Source organism: Acanthaster planci, linkage group LG02 (assembly GCF_054643075.1).
Source record: "Acanthaster planci isolate LZ-2023a linkage group LG02, COTS_SCS, whole genome shotgun sequence".
In the NCBI taxonomy this organism is placed as follows: Eukaryota; Metazoa; Echinodermata; class Asteroidea; order Valvatida; family Acanthasteridae; genus Acanthaster; species Acanthaster planci.
The window spans coordinates 9,865,592-9,882,446 of NC_141778.1; the positions used below are offsets into that span (position 1 = coordinate 9,865,592).

At 40.2% G+C, this 16,855-nt stretch overlaps 1 protein-coding gene across 1 annotated transcript; it reads right to left on the reverse strand.

The window, feature by feature from the left end:
• LOC147799852 (uncharacterized) lies at positions 1 to 16,664 on the reverse strand. The gene is made up of 12 exons (XM_087133747.1): positions 16,353 to 16,664; positions 12,856 to 13,147; positions 11,890 to 12,054; positions 11,505 to 11,609; positions 10,589 to 10,789; positions 10,159 to 10,363; positions 9,134 to 9,320; positions 8,687 to 8,853; positions 6,276 to 6,356; positions 3,446 to 6,105; positions 3,058 to 3,155; positions 1 to 2,527 (listed from the first exon to the last, which is right to left on the reverse strand). Exons 1-12 carry the CDS (start codon positions 16,370 to 16,372, stop codon positions 1,996 to 1,998), a joined length of 4,713 nt encoding a protein of 1,570 aa, XP_086989873.1. The 5' UTR covers positions 16,373 to 16,664; the 3' UTR covers positions 1 to 1,995.
• Positions 16,665 to 16,855: the final 191 nt, after the last annotated feature.

Genomic DNA, 16,855 nt, shown 5'->3' on the forward strand with positions numbered 1-16,855 from the left:
TGATCTCTTTGCCTCTTCATTTACTTGATATTTCTGTTTTCCTAAAAATGCACACTTTTAATACTGAACTAAAATAGCTAAATATAAATTAATTGCTGGCCAAATACTAATCAGAGCATTGCTCCTTTGGGATGAGTGCGTCTTCATGACCAACTAGAAGGTCTTATCACACCATTGAATGCTGCATCTCTTTGACAGTGAAAAGTAGTTTCAAAGGTGGATTCTGATTGGCTAGAAAGCAGAAATGAAACAAGCATATTACTAACAATTTACAATGGCATTATTCCTTAACCTTCCACAGTATCCAATTCCACATCTTGCAACTGTCGTTTATAGAACCCATAAACGCTCTTGATGCACTATTTAAAAAGTAGCCATTCGATTTTAAGTTTTAAGAATTAAATTGCTTATTCATAGCAGACGCCTATTTACAGATCTAAATCTTACATTTCATCAAAAAATATTAATTTCCATAATTCTGTGTTCAATTATCTTCTCCAATCAGCTGTTTTAAAAATGAACTTTTTCTTAAATTTAAATATTTAAACTTTCATGAGCTACAAATTTATTCCTTATTAATTTAAAGAGAGAAATTGCATCTTAGTATTATGATTCAGCCTCAATGCCCAATAATTTACATAAAACAGGATCTTTATAGCAGAACATAAAAAAAGCAGGGGAGAATTTTTCGTGCTGAACCTAAGCATCTTCAAGTTGACAATAGGAACATCTAGAACATGTACATGTAATTGTCAATATTTCAAGAAACCCCCTGTATTGAAGATTTTTTTCAGTTTTGCCAAATTCGAAAAACTTGGCCAGACTACAGTGTACATCTGAACATGTTATTTCCACATTTCATGTACATGTATGTATGTATACATCTGCAAAACATAAAAAAAGCAAGGGAGAACTCTTTCGCACTGAATCTAGGCATATTCAAATTGACGATTGGAGCATCTACAACATGCACATGTACAAAACTGTAATTGTCAATATTTCAAGAAAGGCCTGTATTTAAGGTTTTTTTCAGTTTTGGCAAAGTTTGAAACGGTGTACATTGGAACATTTTATTTCCACATAAGAAGACCTGTATACATCTGTTTGTCTTACCACAAGTGTACAGAATTTGTTCATTTATATCAACTGATAGAAGACTGAGCAAGTACGGCTTTAATGGGAGTCTGATGTTTGAAGTTTGACAAATGTATGATGCATGTGACTTATGGCATAGGAAACCTGTCAATCATGAGCAGGTCTTCAGAAGTACTGAAGTACACTCTCTTTAAAAAAGCATAAAGCAGAGATTTAAACTCAACGTCATGGGAATTATTCTTCATATCAAGTTTTTTTGCTTTACAGTAGCACAAATGACTCACGCAGTGATTTCAAGGCACAAATAAATGTCTGCCAAACAATGACAGAAATTCTTAAAGCTCAATTTAAGGCACCTTTTCATTGTCTAAAATAGCTTTATGATAGTGTGCAGTAATTCTACAAGACGACATGTATAAAGCTTCAGTGATGGAAGTACATGTACATGCACATCCAAGAAGTTTTTGATAGTGGGTTATTTCATGAAAGATTCAAGCATTGTACCTGTTACTCGTGATGACATTAAAATTATAAGCGAGCTATCTACATACAGTTTACATCAGTATTTTGCAGATGGGTAACTTTATCACATCCCAACATTTTAAGAAACTGGTACAATAACTGGTTTGCCTACATTAAAATGCAGACTAATTTTGAAGATGAATACTTGATGTTCAACTCATACTTTTATCTGCATGTCTAATCCCATTTTAATATCATGCGGAATTCAAAATGGAATTTTATCTATTAAAGAAAATGTATCAAAAAGACGTCATGTATGAAAAGTTTTCAAAAATATTTCCTGTTTAGCATTCAAAATTCAAATGCAAAATTAAAACACTTCCTACTGTTTTGCCTCAAATTCTAATTTACAAAGCAAATGCAAAGTGTTTAGCCACCTTAAGGCACATATGATCCTGTCTCCAATATCTCTTTCACTTCGGCCAAAATATTGGATGGTATTGAATTATCTCTCTCCATATTAATTGTCAGTATTACACTGTTATCTTTCACCAGTTGAGCTAGGGCATTTCCTGCTCTCTCCCCCAGCCCGTTCCCCTCAATATTTAACTCCTCAAGCCTTTCATGGTCCATCACTGCTTGTGTCATCATTACGCAACTGGTGTCACTCAGGCGGGCATACTCGGCGCTGAATGTCACCAGGGTCTTGTTGACCTTCAAGCCCTGGTTGATGGACTCCCAGGCAGTTGCCGACAGAGTGTTCTCGCTGATGTTGAGGTTGCGCAGCTGCGTGTCCAGGGACAGGAGTCTGCCCAGCTCGCCCGCCGCCTCGTCACCCATGGCGGTGTTGCCCAGGTCAAAGTGGGTCAGCTTGAGGGCACTGTCTGGGCTCGTGGCAGTGTTGTGCCCCTCGATGAGGGATTGGATGACAGTGGCCACACCCGAGTCGCCCAAGGGGTTGCCTCGTAACCTGCAGGTGGGATACAATGGTTATCACTTGTAATCAATCACAAAGGAATGACTTATGCTCTTGCTCAGTACAACTTGTATTATCTGCAGCAATAGATCACTCTCAGTGTGTCTTTCCTGTTCAACGGTCTATCACAATTGGGAAGACGAGCTCTAGATAAGACAGTATTGGATGTGACCCCACTGTTTCCAGATCTAATTTAGCACCACATGAAGCTCCAGGCTTAAATTTCGAAGACATAATTGTTAATACTGCTCAATGACTTTTCAAAACAACAAAAATTAATTTTATACATCTCAGCTGATGTCAACAATAAGGAAGGAAATCGACATGTACCTTAGGGTCAAGTCCTTGATTCACAATTTGGATTCCAAAATCAAGGGTTGGAGGTCAACACCAGTAAATTTCTTCAATCATTCCAAATTGAGTTGGGAAGATATCAACATTTCTGAGAAAGCAACACTAAAGTAATGACTGAATTTTGTTTCACATTCCAACTCAATCCAAATGTGCATCAATCACAGACTTACAGCAGGTATTCCAGGTTCCGATACTTGCGAGACTTCAGTGCCTTTGCCAGTCTTGATGTTTTACTTTCGTCAAGATTTTTATCATTGAGATTTAGGACCTGTGGTTGCAAAACAGAGAAATGTATTTCAGTATACCAAAACAGAACGCACTTTCAGCACAAAGTTTAAAGAGTACATGTATCCTCCTTCAAAGGCTGCAAAGTGGTGTTTTGTTTCATTCTCAAACTGTAAATTTGCCAACCCCCCAATCTTTGTTACCAGTGAGGATCACCTGACTGAAGCTACAAAGAAAATGTTGGTGGAATCCAAAGTCACTGTGGTATCATAAAGATGATAACATGTACATTTGAAATCTTTATGATTGCTTATGGGGAGTACATGAACTTACTCTGTAATCCTTCTCAAGCCCTGCAGCGATGGAACTGGTGTCAGAGAAAGATGACCGAGATGACAAACTGCCATCATCTGGCTTCTCCTCCTTGATACTATCTCTGTCTCCTGTGTCTTTATTCTCATTGACTTTATCTTCAACTTCATCCATCTTTGTTTCTACCTCCTGTTCAGAGGGACCTGTTTCTCTATCTGATGGACTGATCTCTTGCTCTTTATCTTCCCATGTTTTCTCTACTTCATCTTTCCTCTCTTCCTCTGGTCCCTCATCTTCAGATTTTTCCATGTCACCATCTTTGGTCTGAGAGACATCAGCATCCTCTTTCCCAAGCGAGGCAGTTTCCTCCTTTCCTTTGCGTTCGTCTCTTTCAGGCTGCATCTTGGAATCCTCTTGAAGTTCTGAAGCTCTTGCTAATTCTTCCTCAAGTGCCATAGGAACAGCTCCTGTCTCTGCATCCTCTTCAGCTTTTATGATCTCCACTTTTTCATCTTCTTTGTCATCTTTGGAATCAGACTCACGTGTTTCAAATGTGTCGTTAGCTTTTACCCCCGGTGGGTTGAGAAAAGGCATTTCCTTCATGTTGTCAGTTTTCACAATTTCGTCTTTATGTTCTGCCTCGTTATCATCTTCGGAATCAGAAGGCCCAAACATATCGTTAGCTTTGACCTCCACTTTGTTGGGAGGTGACATTTCACCTGTCTCCTCCGCATGAGGTTCTGGAGAACTTGGCCTTGCTTCCTGCTCAGTATGGCCTTCTTCTTTGCTTTCTTCCACTGTCTTTTGGGCTTCTTTTGTCCGTTTACTCTCATCACTGTCGCCTTCAGAATCAGAGGCACCAAAGAAACCTTTAACTGCATTCTCCATCTTGTCAAGCCATCCTTTTTCTTCCTCCTGCTTGTCTTCTGGCGTTGATGCCTCCTCGTCTGATTTCTTCACTTCTTCCATGGTTTTCTTCTCATCACCTTCATCTTCAGAATCTGACGATCTGAAGAAACCTTTTACTTTGCTTTCCATCTTATCAAGCCATCCTTTCTCTTCCTCCTTTTCCTCTTTGGGCGGAGTGTCAGGTTCTTTCTTATCTTCTGTCTCTTGATGTTGATTTTCTGCTTCTTCAGCTCTTCCAGATTTCTCATGTTCTTCAATATTCTCAGGTTGTGGGTCCTTGGCCTCTTCTGGCTTTCGGTCTTTGACAGATGTCTCTTCGTCCATATTGTTTTCAGCATTTTCAGATTTGGTTTTCCTCTTCCTTTTTTTCTTCTTTTTGTTTTCCCTGTCCTCATCTGATTCAGAGTCAGAATCAGATGAAGTGAATTTATCCTTCAGTCTCTCAAAGAAGGACTTCTTTTTCTCTGAGTTGCTATCACTCTCAGTTTTACTGTTTTCGTCTTTATCGAATGTGGAAGGAGTTCCCTTTGTTTCTCGCTTCTTTTTCTTCTGCCTTTCTTCTGAATCAGAATCCGATGAACTTGAATCTGAGGATGTAAATGCATCTTTTATTTTATCTGCCAATTTTTCAAAAATTGATTTGTCTTCCCCATCTTCCTGTTCACCTTTTTGTCTATCTCTATCTTCCATGTCCCTTTCTTTGGTGACGTCATCTTCTTTTTCGTCATCTTTCCCATTGTCATCTGGAGAGGATGGTCTCTTTGTATCCATTTCTGCTTGGTCTTGCTCATCACTAGCTGCCTCCTGAACATCATTCTCAGATGCTGGTGGAGAAGGCAATGGCTTCTCCTCTTGGTTATCAAGGTCTATTTCAGATGCTTGTGGGGAAGATGATCGTCTCTCCTCCAAATTATCAAGGCCTTCCTCAGCATTAGATCCAATAGTCTCATCTCTCTTTTCAGCAACAGAAGTACCTCTGTCATCCGTAGAGGGCTCCTCAGTTTTGATATCTTGTTTTACTTCCTCCTCTATACCCCCTTCATCTTCTCTGATAGATGTAGTGAGCTCTTCAGTTTTGGTCTCTTGCTTTACTCCATTGTCACGTTTCTTTTCCACATCCCCTTCATCCCCTGAAGAGAATTCCGAACTTGAAGCATCAGCTTCCTTGATGTCCCTTTTCTCCTGCTGATCATTCTCATCTTCAGAGGAGCTTGAACTTGATGACGATGATAAAACCACATTGTCTCCGTCGCTATCACTGCTAGAGTCGCTGTCGTCATTTCTTGAACTTTGATGCTCATCCGTAGTTTGTTGACTGGGTTCAGCAGTTGGTGGACTTTCATTGTGCTCTTCTGGTATGTCCTCTGGCTCGACTTCATTGTCGTCATTTCTTGAACTTTGATGCTCATCTTCAGTTTGTTGACTGGGTTCAGCAGTTGGTGGACTTTCATTCTGCTCTTCTGGTATGTCCTCTGGCTCGACTTCATTGTCGTCATTTGTCTCGCCCTTGACGGGTTCCTCCTCAGAAATTTCACCCAGAGCATCCTCATCTTCTGCCACTCCTTGCGCAAGGATTTCTTCTGCGGCTTCCTTGTCTTCATCTTGCATCTCCTTGTCCAACTCCTTCTCATCTTCTTTCTCATGGTGGGAGTCTGCCTCAAAGTCAGAGTCTGCTCCATAATCGGCCTCCTCAGGTTGTTTCTGCTCAATGTCTGACTCAGGACCAGAGAAAAAATGATCTGACCTCCTGTCCTCCTCTTTTGGAGTCTCTCCTAGACCAAAAAACGGACACTCAGCATTTTAAAGGGAAACTGATAAGGCTCATACACTTATTTCTCACACAAAAATGATGAAATTTACAATAACAAATACAAATAAACGTGAAACGAAAGGTAAAACAGTTTTGGTTTCTTTTTGAAGTTCACGAAAGAAAGCAACAGACCTTTTTCAGAGGCTACAACTTCCTTGTCATCTTCATCTTCAAAATCATCGTCATCGTAGGCCCCTGCCTCGGCATCAACAGCTGGTATTAAGGGAGAGGGATTAGAAGGGATTAGGGGTGGTCATGCAATCATGCAACTAGCAGGTGGCACAACTGAAACAATCATATCAGTTGACTCCAAGTTCACTCTGAGACTCTATGCACCTGTCAGTCTGTAACTAAATGTATTAACAATTTTTTGCCTTGATGTCTAAAGGTGCTTACAATCATTATTTGTACATTCAAGGACTGTTTTTCTTGCTCAACATGTCCCAATGTACTAGTGTGAAGAGAAGCAAAGGATTTATTCCATGTCAGTTGGTTGCTGTCAAAATATACTTCACTCACTTTTATCACTCATATTGTACTCATCTCACTCTGTGCCAAATAAGGATATACATGTACATATCCATGCAACTACCACAAAATCTTGAAATCCAGGTCCGACAAGCATGCAGTTGAAAATCCCTCAAATCATGCAAATTTATAACAGTGGATGAACAAAAACCCTGAACTCTATCATGCTTCACAAGTCTAGTGCAAATTTGAAACTACTTTTAAAACTCAAAGTGGCTGTGAAGGTAAAGGTCAAAGGGTGAGAGGTTAGGGTTAGTGAGATCTTTTAAACACAGGCAAGTTCCCATGCAGTGTCTCTCAATGAAGAAAAAAGCAAAGAGAAATTCAAGAGATGTATTCATGATGCTAATACTGTATTTATTACAGCTACTCAGAGAAAGTACACTTTTATGGATGTCATTCAGAGGATATTTCTACTGAGAGGAAAGGTGATGAGGTGTAAGAACTGTCCAAGAGGCAAGAATTACAGTAATGTACTGCATGTATTTGGAAGTTTGCTATGTATCATTTCAAATGCTTTGTGTCTTTCGGACAAACTAATTTTTATCTTCAGAGGAAATAATGCTGACTGACCATCTTTGTAAGAAACATATTTTCCCTGAAAAAACTTCAACACAATTAAATCAACTCAAGACCCTGTATTGACAACTGAGGTACATGTATTAACGATGCAAACTTACATACTGATATCCCCCCCCCCCAAAAAAGTTCAAAATACTCACTGGATCAATTCATTGTGATGCAAAACAATTACCCCCCAACACAACTCCTGCACACGCACACCCAACATGCACACATCTTTTTTATAAGTTCATAAAAATTCTGTACTTTTACATTTTGCTCTGAATGACAAACATGTTTACCGAACAAATACATAATTACCAGGGCTCTGAATTACAGGAATTGCAACATTCATGTACAACAATAAATCAACAGTTTTTAATCATTTCACGTCAATGCAAAGATAATCACTCACGAACTACACTGTATTTACTGATATAGACACCCTGTGATACAGAATATGCTGGTGTCGCACAACCCCTCGACAAAAAGAGGGGAATCTGTTGGGAGTGACTTCTGAAAGAGTGAAAAATACAATCCAAATTTCTGGAATCAACGAAAAATGGACTGCCAAGTTTAGTATAGCCGCATACTACTCTGTGCCAAACAGTGACAATAAACAAGTTGATGATGAATGTGACTTCAGATGGAGTAAGCTCCTATGACTAAGTAAGCTATCTCAGTCCCTCCCCTATTTCTCTTCAATCAAGGGGCTTCGTGGTGTAGCTTTTAAGAGCTGTAATGAAAGCTAGAGGGTAGATCCTCGCTCACACTGGTATCACTGCCATACAACAGACTCTGTCTCTCTGCATCGTCTGATTCCTCTCCATCACTTTGTATTCGCAAACTCTCCTCAATACTTTGCCCTTGATTTCTCTCACCATCCAATTCATCATTCCCTCCTACTTTCCCTTCTTTAACTTGTTCTCTGTCCCTTATGAAATTCTCAGAATCAGCCTTGTCTTTTTGGCTTTGGTGATTGCTAGCAGAGTCAACGTCACTCAAACCCTCGGTGAAGTCCCCAGTGCAGTTGCTTTGTAAAGAATTTGGGCAGCCACTGGTTTTGCCAGATTTACCCTGACTATGACCATTTCCACCATATGCCTGAGGTATTTCCTTATTGAAGGTCAAGCGTCCACTTTCACTTTCTTTCTGTCTATCATCCCTATTGACTTTTGAAATCTTCCTTGAGGTTACCGATAGAGATCTTCCTCCCTTTTTTTCCTGACTGTGTTTTAAGGTGTTGCTCGCTGTTGCCATTAACGTCTTTCTTGGACACACTAGAAGTCCACGTTTGAGACCTGCGCCTTTATTGTCATCTCTGCCCCCTTGACCCTTAGAACCCTTTGTGCCCTTGACCAATCGGGGCGCATTCCCCAGTCCTTTAGCTCTGTTCTGACCATGAAAACTCTGATGCCCCCTCCCCACCCCCTGCACCACTCCTTGTCTCTCACCTTCTGCTTGCTCCCCCTGGTCTCGGGTATCGGGAGGCGGAGGATCACTTTGTGTCCCCTGGCTCTCCAAGACTGGTTCTGGCTCTGGTTCTGGTTTGGGTTCCTCGGTCTGGGTGTCCTTATATCGTTGACGCTCCCTACGAGCCAACTCAGCTTCGACCATGCACCTGCAACAAAACAGACAGGTGTACTGTTTTTATCTAAGTTTCAGATACTTTAACCCAGTTTGTGTGGTGTCACATTTCACCTTTTGTAACCCCCCAAAGCTAGTCTGAATCCCGAGAGGCACACCATGAGAATCACATTTGCCACTTTAAGCTCTATAACAAATCACTACATCACTATCTCGTCATCAACACTTCTTTCATTTGTTCAAGGGATCTTTATCTAAAGTTTCAGAACTCATTCTATCGTATTACAATCGCATTCCAATCTTCAAATCTTTACCTGTAACAAGGAGAGCCCCCGTCCACTCTGCCAAATTTGAAGTGGCCCTTACGTCCTCCAAGCATCACCCCAGGACCATATTTGTACTCACAACAGGCACTCAGACGTAAGACTTGGATTGAATTGACGAAGAACGTCAGGCTGAATGGGTACCCACGGTGACGGCGTGAGGTAAAGACAAGATCAACTAGTGATGGAAACAGGTAGGGGCAAAAGAAAATGGTGACCCTCAACAATAATTCATTGCCTTCTTCCCAGTGACTCTCATAGTTACATGAAGCATTAATGCAATACTGACCAAACACAAAAGTAACAGGGCGAACAATGATAAAGAATTGCTTTGTTTCAGTTCATTTGAATGGGTTGTGACTTGAATCCAAACCGAACGTTTTGTGATAGTCTCATTGGGCCTTATGATGGTCTCAACCCCTTCGTGCCGGTAATTCTTTTGACTGTGACTGCTGGGCTGTGGTATGCCCTGAATGGAGGGCTTTGTCCATCAGCAGGCCTCATTGAACCAGCAGCTGCATGGTGAATAGACTGTATGTGTGGTATGCACTAATCCTCACACAAAGCCGCCGCTGTCAACGGTTCCCGGTGCGAAGGGGTTAAGAGGTCTTCACTACAACACTGATATAAGATTTGAAATTGTCGCATGCTTGTGTTTTGTTCCCATATACAGCAAGGTATGAGATGGAGAGAACCCCACCTGCTTTGTGTTGGTCATTGTCTCGCAGGAATCTGGGGAATTCCTTTCAGACATCTTGGGGGGATGTGTTAAGTAACAATAGTCTGGAATGTGTATAGGGATTGGACATGTTGGGGGGGTACCCCTCGGTCTCATTTCTTGCTGGGTATATTTGTCTTACCATGCTTACTGTTTAACTTGGAGTGTGGTGACCACAGCAGAACAAACTCTATAAGCAGGCTATAATTAAGGCACCACTTGTTTCATAATAATGCATCCTGTGAAGCTCTGCAAGTTTCATCCTGTTATGGAGCAGCACTTAAAAAAAGAAGCTTACTTCCTGGTTCGACTAGTCCATGGAACACCACCAGGTTCTCCCCGCCACAGTGTTGTTGATTGATGATGATCTCGTCACGTTTGTCCTGCCGTTCGTACTGCAGCTTCAGGTTGTTTCCGCGGTAACGGATAGTGACATCGCACAAGGTCTGTTGCTGGGTGGGATGCGGATAGGCCGGCTCCTTCCGATGCAAAGACAGCGAACCCTGAAGAACAATGAATTAATAAATTAATTCCAGCAAACATAAGAAAATAACTAGTCTATGAGTTGTTTAGTCTGAAGACAGTCCAGCAATTCTTTTGAAGCAAACTTACAAGATACAATCCCAACAGATTCTGACTCACACAAAACAACTTGCCAAAGCATCATTTTTTGCATGTATTGAAATACTCCAAGATACACGCTGATGCAAGGTTCGCCGTCACCATACCTTGTTAGACTTTGGTCGAAGTCTTCGTCCATCTCTCGTAATCACACCCCTTGTTGTCCCCCTTGGGCTCTTTTTGAATCCTTGAGGGGTACGGGGAGGGGGTCTGGGATCACGCGTCAGGTCAATCTTGTAAGGTGAGTTGCTTTGCTTCTCCTCGGGTGTCATGTTGACAGTGATGTCATTTAGAGCGTAGGGATCAAGCTAAAATGAAATAACAGTCAGGTGTAAATGGAGCCATCATTTTAAACTGACAAGAATTGTCCACTGCTTAATGTCAAAGCTTTTGGCAACAAATGAATTTCTAAAAGGTAACAAAGGTTGTTAAAATTTGAACGATTCTTATATTTTGACATGAATGTAATTTGCCTCGGTAGGGATGACCAAATTAGAAGCAAATGGGCACAAATTAGAAAATCCAACCATCCAGTTTGTAAGTGATTTTGTCATACACAAGCACGCACCACTGATTACAACTCTCATTGGACGGATATTCAATTTGTGCATTAACTTGAGTTCCAAGATTCCACGTAACTCTGTGTACAGTGAACATGGTTCAAATTGAAGGGACATCACACTTAGGAATTGGATAGACACAAACACTAAGATTACACGTAGCTTGGATAAGTAAGAATTTGTTGTTGCATTTTTAATTTGCCTCTCAGAATATCAACTTAATGAGGTTCTAAGTATAAAAAATCTCTTGAACAAAAGCCTTCTCACACTGAACGATATGCAAAGTTTCTTTTCAGATGATTTAAAGCTAGGTCATGTCCAAACCAACTGACAATGGCTCAGAGTAATCCATGTGTCTATGTGATGTGGCTGCAGCCAGCAAGCCAGTGGCACACATAGGCATGTGTGGTATTTTCAGTCATAGCCATAATATTGGGCATATAGTCTATAGTCTCTCTTTTACCTCCCGGAGATTGTGAGAGTCCACTTCATCAGTGCCGTCATCTGAGCTCCCCCAGGCCTGGTCCCGATGAATAGGGAAACCTTCCTTGTCAACATATATTGCACTCTGACAAAATGACAAAATTTGGATTTACGTTTAACTACTGCTCTGCCATTCAAGTGGTGTCTAAATAACCTGGCTACATGTACGTACATGTACATGTAGTAGGTTACTAGTTTCTAAGAGAGAACATTAAAATATTTTACACCAGTTGGTATACAACATTCAAGATGAACACACAGAAAGAAATCCTGTACATACATGAACGTTTAGCTTATTAGAGCCCAAAAGCTGCTTACAAAGTGAACAAAACCAAAGAGACTCAGAACACTGGTGAAATCTGCACCTTTTTCTTAGCTGATCCTGAGCGTTTGGACGGGGCTGTGGATGGGCGGTGACCAGTTACCACCGATCGAGGTCGCTCTTGCTTGGCAGACTTTGGACGTCCTGAAGGGGCTCGTGGTGACAGGTATGGAGTGATGTCCTCGTCACCTTTTCGCCCTCTGGAACTCTGAAAAAGTCAAACAGGAGTATATACCAACTTATACGGGTACATAGAAACAAAATACATTGTATATCTACATGTACATGTATATTGACTAAAAATGCCTGGAATCATACATGTACATGTATATTGACTAAAAATGCCTGGAATCATACATGTACATGTATATTGACTAAAAATGCCTGGAATCATACATGTACATGTATATTGACTAAAAATGCCTGGAATCATACATGTACATGTATATTGACTAAAAATGCCTGGAATCATACATGTACATGTACATGTATATTGACTAAAAATACCTGGAATCATACATGTACATGTATATTGACTAAAAATGCCTGGAATCATACATGTACATGTATATTGACTAAAAATGCCTGGAATCATACATGTACATGTACATGTATATTGACTAAAAATGCCTGGAATCATACATGTACATGTACATACATATTGACTAAAAATGCCTGGAATCATACATGTACATGTATTTAGTGGGTACCTTCATTCTTCTGGAAGAGGGCTTGTGGCGGGCGGGTCTGATGTGCCCCTCTTGACATGGCGGTTTTGAGCAAGTGTACATGTACATGCCTCATTTATTGCATTATTACATTGTACATGTAGTAAACTACCATCATATGAAATGCTACCACAATGTGACCACATACAAGAGCTTACTTCTTTGTTAGTTTATCAGTTTTCAAGAATTATTTTGTCTTCATGATGCACACATGGCTTTTGGCAATCCCAGGTCATCACTGCCCTTCAATATTCAAAAGGAACTACTGTACATAGACGTACCTTGACCCTCTGGACAAGCTCCACCTTAGCAATCTCCTCCAGTTTCCGTTTGATTTCTGCCTGCCGACTGCGTTCCATGTCTAGCGCTTTGTGCACAATAGCCTGCGCCATCAAATCCCGTACATGCTTCTGGTGTTCCTTCCTTGCCATGTTCAGGCGGAAGGTGTTCTCAGTGACAATTTCTCCATTGCGTGTGATGAGGCCGGACCGCCGCAGGTGTCGGCGCATGCGTGTGTTGTTGAAGTAGCCAACCAGGTGCTTGTCCTGGAGGCTATTGTAAGTGGCCAATGGGCTGTTCAGAGAAACAAAGGAAATAACATCAATTAGGGGTCTGCAACCAAGTGTAAGGGTCTTGTTAGAATCTGACAGTGATTTCCAAAGGCTGTGTGGTTTGCCCATTCAGAGTCATCATTGGTCATAGTTCAAGAACTGGTCAACTATAAAAAGCTAAGACATGAACTGTGTGCATTCCAAGCTGAAACGACATTGTCTCCGACCAGGAATTCCCAGAGAAGTTTCTCGAGTGACTTCAGTAACATTAGACAATCAATGGTCTCAACAGTACATAACAACAGTATATAAATCCTGCCACATCAGACACTATAGAAGCTTCACTTAATTTGGGTCACTGTAGGAGTTCTATTAAAGGCCATTACAAAAGAATAATTTTCCCAGACTGACATTTTGACCACGTGAAGATGAGGTTCAAGTTTCTGCAAAGGTTTAAACATGTAAAGGTACATACTGTACATGTGTTGGTATCATATTTTAAAGAAATATTAGAGGAAAATGAAATGAAACCCGTCCCTAACCAAAAATTGATTCCCTACTTGTACATATATACACGCATAGGTACTGATCCCTCAATTTTTCCTACAATCAGACAGAGAAATACATGTACAGTACATTGTATGTAAAAGGAGTGTACATGTACATGTATTTAAGATGGATTGTGTGCATTGCAAGATACATGTATACATGTACATCCGTTATACACTGTAGCAAAACCCTCACAGGTCTGAGAGGGCACATCATTACAGGAGGCCTCATAAAAGTACATGTACATGTATACATGTATGATTTCATCACCGCAAAATTTTGCTTCTGCATCATGCAGGCATTAAAGCAAATATCATGAGGTATAAGTTTGTGCCAACTTTTTAAAAATTACTGTGAATGCAGTTTTTTACATACATGTACATGTACATACAAGTAAAAGAAGCTGTCACGTTTGCTAGAAACAGCTACATGTACATGTATGCATGTACACATGTACGTACATGTACTGGTACATACAGTACAAATGTACATGTACATACATGTACAAGTATACATGTACAAGCACACTGAGTGGGATGAACTGGAAATACATGTACATGTAATATACATGTACAGTACATGTACATAAGTACTAATGTACATACTGGAAAGCTCCATGGCATACATGTACATGTAAGTAATATTTATTGGTACTCAGATTAGGGTAGAATTCACTTATGTTAAATGAAAAGTTTCAATAGCCAACAATTAAATACATGTACATGTACCGGTAAACCCCTCCTTCCTCCATGGTCCAACTGGGTTTGAAAAATGCCAACATTTGCCATATGCCTGTACATGTAAATAAGGGTAATTCCAGATACAGGGGTCCAAAAGTGTGACATTTTCGTGTCCCTGATGTGTCTGCATTACCTTTGTTATTTGACATGAAAATTTAAAATACATGTATCACCGCAACTGATTTCAATACACATGTGGCGGGTTCATGTAATCTGAATTAATGAATCATTCTTGGAAATTAGAAAACGTGTTCTAAACTTACAAAATACTGACTGACCAAAAGACAGATTGCAACAGATGGATGAAGGGATAATAGACAAACCAAAAGACTAACAGATTTGCCCAGACAGACATACTGAGACAGACAACCAGACCATGGAGCATACATGTACTGCACATCGCAACCACCACATTAGAGATACATGTAGGCATTTATTAATTTCTTAAAATCATTATACAGACTGATGTACATGTCAAAGTTTAAACTATGGTTAAAAGACACCATGTGATGCCCTCAAATTCCACTATTCTTCAGTAACCGATTTACACAAACAGTTCTGTAACTACATGTACATGTACACGTAGATGCTAAATATTTACATGTATGCAATATACATGTACATGTATCAAGACATACATGTATATGGTGGGTGTTGCAAGTCTATAGGCTGACATGTCCGACTCACAAATTGCATGCCATATTCAAAAGGACATATGCATGGCAGGGGCAGATCTATGCATGTTTGCAAGCATCTTGTACCTTCAATCAAAAATAAGTGGAATTGTGACAATCAATACTGAAAAATTAACAAACTGCTTGAGGCAAGGCGGTAGCCTTGCCTCAAGCAGATGCTAAATATTTACATGTATGCAATATACATGTACATGTATCAAGACATACATGTATATGGTGGGTGTTGCAAGTCTATAGGCTGACATGTCCGACTCACAAATTGCATCACTCAATAGTGAGTAACAGCAGCTGTGTGCAGGATGGAGCTTAATTCTACATGTACATTGTACATGTACATGCATGTACATAGTGTACATTGTACATGTATACATGTATGTGCATGTACAGACACGATTTGTGTGTGTAAATGCACTACACTGAATAATATAGTGTCAGAAAGAAATTGACATCTGAGTAAGAATGTGATTGCCACAAATATTCTCACAATCTGTTCCTTTTGGGTGACCTACATGTAAATAAATTCAAACGGTGGTATTAAGGTACATACACCTGACCTGCCAACCTTGCCGTACTCCTTCCTGAGGTCAGGCATTACCACACAATAGATTAAAAGGTATTTCAATGAGCCTTCAGATCATTTAAATGACTAATCTATTGCGCGGTAATGCCTGACCTCAGGAAGGAGTACAGCATGTTGTCAATGGTTGGCGGGTCTGATGCACATGTACACATACATGTACGTGTATAATCTGCACTTCATCATTACCATGATTACATGTACATGAATGCAGCCAATCGGTTTTCGTTTTATACAGAATGTGTGAGTATATTGATTGGAAACGGCCTATTCGTAGCAGGTAAACTGTTGAGAAATTTTGGTGAAATATGCCAATGAATGAAACCGATGCCCTACATCGTTGAAAACCGGTCACATAACATGTACATAAATTACAACGCACGTTTCAGCAGTCAGAGATTCAGTTATTTTCAGTCCAGAACTTCTGGACATGACCATGATGACACACATGCGCTAAAAGTATTGCTACCCATGCTGCGATGCGAGTAGCCCCACTAGTAGTGTGTCACGGATCACTCAAATCGGGAGTGATCCGTGCCACAGTAGTGGGGCTACCATGCGAGCTGCGTGGACTCGCCATACATGCTGGCAATGCAGTTTCAACAATCCGACAATTTACGATTATCTTTTTTCCAGTTTCTACCTCCATGGAAAAAAAAAACCTACCCAGAATCGACGTGTGACATTCTCGGATGAAAACCAATGGGGAATTTAAAGACGAAACACGATCACTCTCTCCTCATCTCTTCAAAGACGCAGACCTCTACTATCTCTTTTTAAAGATCTTTCTCGCCATACATGTAGAAGAATAACAGGTGGATTATGTTTTGATTATCTCGTCGTCAAGGTGGTCACGTGACATGTTTTCAAGCAAATATAAAACAAGAGATTTGCTCTCTTGTAATGCTGTGCTTTTATTGACTTCTTTTAGAAACATGACTTGTCACTAGTAGTTTGCTTAAGATAAAGAAAACCAATAAATATTTTGAACTACAATATAAAGATATTTCTTTCGCGAAAAAGTCAATCAATCAGTTTTCCAAATAGTCTGAACCAAAATAGAATGTAGCTTGAACTAATAGCGAAAACGTCTGGAAACTACTTTATAACTATCTTTTGAATTATTCATGATCCCCCACTAATCGGAGGTCAGTGGGTTGCCTTTTTCT

Bases quoted from the DNA above. Each gene is read 5' to 3' on its own strand.
- LOC147799852 (XM_087133747.1), bottom strand. From the start codon at position 16,372: ATGTCACACGTCGATTCTGG. The intron at 12,055-12,855 runs GTACGTCTATGT...TGACTTTTTCAG, and splicing joins AGCTTGTCCAGAGGGTCAAG to AGTTCCAGAGGGCGAAAAGG. The intron at 8,854-9,133 runs GTAAAGATTTGA...GTTTTGTTGCAG, and splicing joins GGGGGCTCTCCTTGTTACAG to GTGCATGGTCGAAGCTGAGT.